The 6,439-nt window shown below is 43.8% G+C and overlaps 1 gene segment (V, D, J or C); it reads left to right on the top strand.

The window, feature by feature from the left end:
- Positions 1-5,906: 5,906 nt before the first annotated feature.
- On the top strand, positions 5,907-6,408 carry LOC105546112. The segment is given in 2 exon segments: positions 5,907-5,980; positions 6,068-6,408. Coding segments are annotated over 2 exon segments (390 nt in total).
- The last annotated feature ends 31 nt before the right edge of the window (positions 6,409-6,439 follow it).

Raw genomic sequence — 6,439 nt, 5'->3', positions numbered from 1 at the left:
AGTAACCAAAACAGCATGGTACTGGTACCAAAACAGAGATATAGACTAATGGAACAGAACAGAGCCCTCAGAAATAATACCACACATCTACAGCCATCTGATCTTTGACAAACCTGACAGAAACAAGAAATGGGGAAAGGATTCCCTATTTAATAAATGATGCTGGGAAAATTGGCTAGCCATAAGTAGAAAGCTGAAACTGGATCCTTTCCTTACTCCTTATACGAAAATTAATTCAAGATGGATTAGAGACTTAAATGTTAGACCTAAAACCATCAAAACCCTAGAAGAAAACCAAGTAATACCATTCAGGACATAGGCATGGGCAAGGACTTCATGTCTAAAACACCAAAAGCAAAGGCAACAAAAGCCAAAATTAACAAATGGCAAGTGTATAATGACTTCTTTTTTACATATGTAAAACCTTTTTCACATATGTAAAAAAATTCTGCCCCATGCTATGCTGATTCAGAAACTTCCTGCTCCCAGTATCTGCTTAGGGCGCTGACTTTATATTGGCTGCCAGCAGACTTGTCCCAGGGTTTCTCGTTTGTCTAGTCAGTTTCACTTCCTCTGCTCCAGCAACCTTCTTCACTCATGTCCCTGTAAGTCACCATTCAGAAGCCACTTGTGTTGGCTACTATGGGACTGAACGAAGGAGGGTGAACACAGAAACGAAGACAAAGACAAAATGATCTGTTTTAAAGAAGAGGTCAGAGGGCTCCTTGCTTCTAGTGAGCAAAGATCCTGAGCTTCTGCAGCCCTTCGTATTTATTAGGTAGAAAGAGCAGGCAGGAGGAGGTAACAGTTGGTCAGCTGCTTGATATATCACAGGCTTATGTGATTGCTTTCTTTGTACAACAGGCTTCAGATATACCCACGGATAATCACAAGAAACACTGTGCTTGGGGTGTGACTGCTCTCAGCATTCCTTCTGTTGGCAGAGACAGTTTGTCAGCTTGCCAACAACTTGCATTCTGGAGAACAGTTTGCCGCTTTCTCCAGTGATATACTGAGTTGGTCACGACCCTCATTCTTTCGGCCTCCAACAAGTGCCTAATCATCCAGCCATATCATGGGCTACAGCCTATGAATTAGTATATAATCACACCTCTGCAGATTTCTCCCTCCATGCAAAGAGCACAACCAGGTGTACTCCTCGAAGTTCTGCCAACTGGGAAGATTTCCCTTCACCACTGTACTTCAGGGATGTCCTGGAAAGGGGCTGCAGTGCTGCGGCAGTCCACTTTCGGGTGGTGCCTGCATATCGTGCAGATACATTTGTGAACCAGGTCCTAGTCTTCTCTTTCTCTGCCAGCTGATCATAGTGAACTCCCTCTGAGAACTCCAGTGCAGGCTGGGGGATAGAAAGCAGGGTGGCAGGAGTGGAGGCCACAGACATTTGTGCCATTTCGCCATGTAACTTACTTGTGCCTTCAGGACCTGCTCGAGCCCGATCACGTATATACCACTTCCATTTAATGATGGAATGCTGCTGTGCATGATCCACTTCATGGCTAAATGGGTTAGAAAGCATCCAGTTCATGACAGGCAGTTCAGGTTGCATAGTGACTTTAAGATGCATAGTCAAATGTTCAGTTTCCACCAAAGCCCAGTAATAGGCCAAGAGCTGTCTCTCAAAAGGAGAGTAGTTATCTGCAGAAGATGGCAGGGCCTTGCTCCAAAATCCTAGAGGCCTCCACTGCGATTCACTTGTGGCGGCCTGACCAAGGCTCCAAGTAGCTTTGCTATCTGCCGCTGACACCTCGAATACCATTGGATCTGTTGGGTCCAATGTCCTGGACCTGTTGCAGAGCCTTCTCCTGTTCTGAATCCCACTCAAAACTGGCAGCCTTTTGGGTCACTTGATAAATGGACTGGAGTAACACACCCAAATGACAAATGTGTTGCCTCCAAAATCCAAATAGGCATTGTGCCTTTCTTGGTTGTAGAAGCGGCTAAATGCTGCGACTTATCCTTCACCTTAGAAGGAATGTCTCAACAGGCCCCACACCACTGGACACCTAGAAATTTTACCGAGGTAGAAGGTCCTTGAATTTTAGTCAGATGTACCGCCCATCCTCTTGCATGCAAATGTCTCACCAACAAGTCCACTGTGTTTGCTACTACTTGCTCACTGGATGCAACCAGCACAATGTCATCAATTTAATGGGCCAGTGTTATATCTTGCAAAAGAGACAAGCAATCAAAGTCTCTTTGAATAAGATTTTGATACACAGCTGGAGAGCTCATCTATCCCTGAGGTAGGACAGTAAAGGTATATTGCTGGCCTTGCCTGCTGAATGCAAATTGCTTCTGGTGGGCCATGTGGACCGGAATGGAGAAAAAGACATTTTCCAAGTCAATGGCTGCATATGAGGTGCCAGGAGATGCATTAAATTGCTGAAGCAAGGAAACCACATGTGGTACAGCAGCTGCAATTGGAGTCACCACTTGGTTAAGCTTCCAATAATCCACTATAATTCTCCAAGATCCATCTGTCTTCTGCACAGGTCAAATGGGAGAGTTGAAAGGGGATGCTGCGGGAATCACCACCCCTGCATTTTTCAAGTCCTTGATGGTATCACTAATCTCTGCAATCTCTCCAGGGATGCAATATTGTGGTTTTTTTCTCTCTCTCTTTCTTACTTTTATGGAGTTTCACTCTTGTTGTCCAGGCTAAAGTACAATGGCAGAATCATGGCTCACTGGAAACTCCATCTCTGGTTTCAAGCAATTCTCCTGCCTCAGCCTCCCGAGTAGCTGGGATTACAGGTGTGCACCATCACACCCTGCTAATTTTTTGTATTTAGTATAGATGGGGTTTCACCATGTTGGTCAGGCTGGTCTTGAACTCCTGACCTCAGATGAGGTGATACACCCTAAGATCCAGCTTATGTGGATCTTTTCTCTTCTTTTCTTGGTTAATCTCACTAATGGTTTATTAATTTTATTTCTCTTTTCTAAGAATTGGTTTTTGTTTCATTTATCTTTTGTATCATTTTTGTTTCAATTTTATTTAGTTCTGGTCTGATATTGTTATTTCCTTTCTTCTGCTGGGTTTGGGTTTGCATTGTTCTTGATTCTCCATTTCCATGAGGCGTAGCCTTAGATTGTCTATTTGTGCTCTTTCAGACTTTGTGATGTACATATTTAATGCCAAACATTCCTCATAGCACTGCTTTTGCTGTATCCCAGAGGTTTGGATAGGTTGTATCAAGATTTAGCACAACTGCAACCTTACTACTGGCCAACGGCTTTTGAATTCCTAAGAGTGTGACCTCATTTAATCCTGACAAGAGCTTTATGATTGCTTTTCATTCAGTAGGCCATGATTAGAGAGGGAGTGCTTGTGACCTGGATGCAGGGTTCTCCAGTTTATCAAATAATAACACCAAAGGTCAGTTAAGTTTGAATTCAGTAAAATAATGACAAAGAATTAGTATGTGTAACTCTCACACAATATTGTTCATTTGAGACACAAACTTACCTGTGTACCCTGTAGTTCATCTGCCAACTGCACACAGGGTTCAAAGGCTGGAAGAGGCAGAGTTAGAGCCGGTCTCCTCTTCCTGATGCCAGGTCTATGAGCTGAACCTCAAAGACAGGGCTTCTCTAACACAGCTACCCTCAAGTGAGCACCTCAGTTAGCACTAAATACACGGTATATGATGCCCAATTAATAATGCCTTCTCACTTTTCTAATTCTTCTTTCTATTATTCTTCAAATATGCAGACTCAGGACCTCCCCAAACATTGTGAGAGCCAGGATTCTGAATGAGGGTACTCATATGTCTTTCAAAACAAGATGCAAGGGTGCTCCTTGGGTTTCAGATGAAAGGAAATGGTGTGTAATGGTTTATTCATTCAAATCAACTTCCTCTTCTTATCTCCCAGTCCCTTCATAGAACCTCTGTCCAGACAGTCACCGGAATACATTTCCCAGGTGGGGTGGAGAAGGCCAGGTTGGCTGAATCTGGTTCCGCGTGAGGATATAGCTGCTGAGCCCAGTAAGCAGTGAGCAGATGATACAGGGTCACAGCAGGATTCTTCACGTGTCCTTATCCATAGACCTCACAAGGAAAAACCTACAGCACCCTGAACAGGTATCTCTTTCATTTCAAATATGGACGTTCTGGGGAATAATACTGAATGGCTCTTGTTGTCATTTTTGAATGGTCTCAAATGATTTCTCAAAGATTCTACAGAACATAGCCGATTCATTTGGCAAGTTAAAAGGCTGAATGAGACTGTGAGAGACTCCCTGCTCATCATCATTCTTCTTCCACTTCCAGTGACTGCTCTTATTTTCTGTGTCATAAGCTGATAGCTGCCGATCCCAGGATCTTGTAATCCCTCTGTAAAACTGGTGGCGTGCTGCACACTTTGCCAGTTGGGACTTTTTATCTTACTGTACTTTCTAAGGAGTGAATAATCCTGTCCAAATAACTAACATATTGAAAGACACTTCCTTCTGTGGGTGCTGATTCCATGCTTTCTGTTTTCCAAGTAAGTGCTGAGCCCGTTTCTGAGAATACCTGGAATCGATGGCTGTCCCTTCCAAACCAATCTAAAGTGATTTCTTTTGGCATGTACTTGGTTTTGTTATTGATTTGAAAATGTACCTTTGAACACTGAGATCTCTGAAACTACTAGATCTTTGCAAGTGCGACTGGGAAAGAAGCTTCCCTGCAGCTTTTACAAAATGAGAAACTCTTTCCAAATAAAACTTGTATTGAAGTTAAAAAAGAAAAAGGATAATGTGAGTTTGGAACCTAGGAGATCTGGGGCTTCACAAGAGCACTCTCAGTTCTGAAGCTCATTTTCCAGTCAGGGCTCCCCAGCAATCCTTCACTTCTTATGATTCCCTGGTAGGACTCACATAACTCACTGAAAACTGTGACATTCATTAATATAATTTTTCTACAGCAAAATAATACAGATTAAAATAATTCAAGGGAAACGGCACATGGGCAGAGTTCAGGAGAATTCCAAGCACAAGAATCCAGTTGTCCTCTCCCAGTGGAGTAATAGGCAATGTTGCATTCTGCTGGCAACAGTGTGTGATTCTATGTAGGAAGCATCGCCAACCAGGAAAGCTCACCCAGGTTTGGTTTCCAGAGGATTTTGAGTGATGGGGTGGGTGAGAGTGGGATCGTTATGCAGACCCTGTTGATTATCCTCATGGCTCACTTGAGTTTCTACTCAATTGGAATTGACAATAAAATTTTAACCTTCAGGCTTTGTCATTAGAAAAACAATTTCTCTAAAGTAAATTATTTAAAAAATTCTCACTTAAACGAGCTGTTTATCCAATATAAGGCTCAACACAAATAGTTACATAAAGCCAGTAGGTCATTAAAACAATTAATTTACTCATTCAAATAAAAATGAACACCATGTAACACCAAAATCCAATTATAGTCACAGGGGCAGGATTTCAGCGACAGCAAGAGAAAGTAGTACAAACAGGAATGAGCAACAATAGACAATTAATGGGTGTGAATTGGCCTGGAAAATATTGTGGCAATGTCCATAGGTAAATCAATAGTTATTTGTTATACAAGGGAAAGACAATGCATACTCAGTCCAGGAAAGCCACCAGGGGGCGGTCTGGGTCTCTTGGATTATAAGAAGCTCAAGAGGGTCAAACTTAATGAACCCTGCACAGCTGGTCACTGACTCATGTAAATGTTAAAGCAGTTGCTTCCTCCCACAGGGCAAATCCACAGCACACAGCCACTCTGGGCTGGCCCCTCACCGTGTAGCTGCTCTCAGGGCTGTGGACCTAGGTGGTGATAAAGACAGTAAAGATTTGCATAGAGCAGCACACAACACACCCCCTCCCTGTGGAGAGCTCAATAGGAGATAAAGAGCCATCAGAATCCAGCCCCAGCTCTGGAGCCAGAGATCCCTTCCAATATCAGCACCATGGCCTGGACTCTGCTCCTCCTCCAGTTCCTCCTCACTTGCTGCCCAGGTTAAGAGAGATTTCAAATACCAGCCTTTGGAGGGTTCCTTGTGTCTCCCCTTCTAATTCCTAACATATGTCTGTTTTTTGTTTCAGGGTCCAATTCTCAGGCTGTAGTGACTCAGGAGCCCTCAATGACTGTGTTCCCAGGAGGGACAGTCACTCTCACCTGTGCTTCCAGCACTGGAGCAGTCACCAGTGGTCACTCTCCACACTGGTTCCAGCAGAAACCTGGACAAGCCCCCAGGACACTGATTTATAATACAAACTACAAACACTCCTGGACCCCTGCCCGGTTCTCAGGCTCCCTCCTTGGGGGTAAAGCTGCCCTGACACTGTCAGGTGCACAGCCTGAGGACGAGGCTGAGTATTACTGCTGGCTGCACTATAGTGGTGCTCAGCACAATGACAGACTCATAAAAGGAACCAAGACATAAACCTCCCTAGGCCCTTGTGATGTGGAGATCA

The sequence above is a fragment of the Mandrillus leucophaeus genome, unplaced genomic scaffold (genome assembly GCF_000951045.1).
Source record: "Mandrillus leucophaeus isolate KB7577 unplaced genomic scaffold, Mleu.le_1.0 Scaffold349, whole genome shotgun sequence".
In the NCBI taxonomy this organism is placed as follows: Eukaryota; Metazoa; Chordata; class Mammalia; order Primates; family Cercopithecidae; genus Mandrillus; species Mandrillus leucophaeus.
The sequence above is the reverse complement of the archived record's forward strand: the minus strand, read 5'-3'. Positions and strand labels throughout refer to the sequence as shown.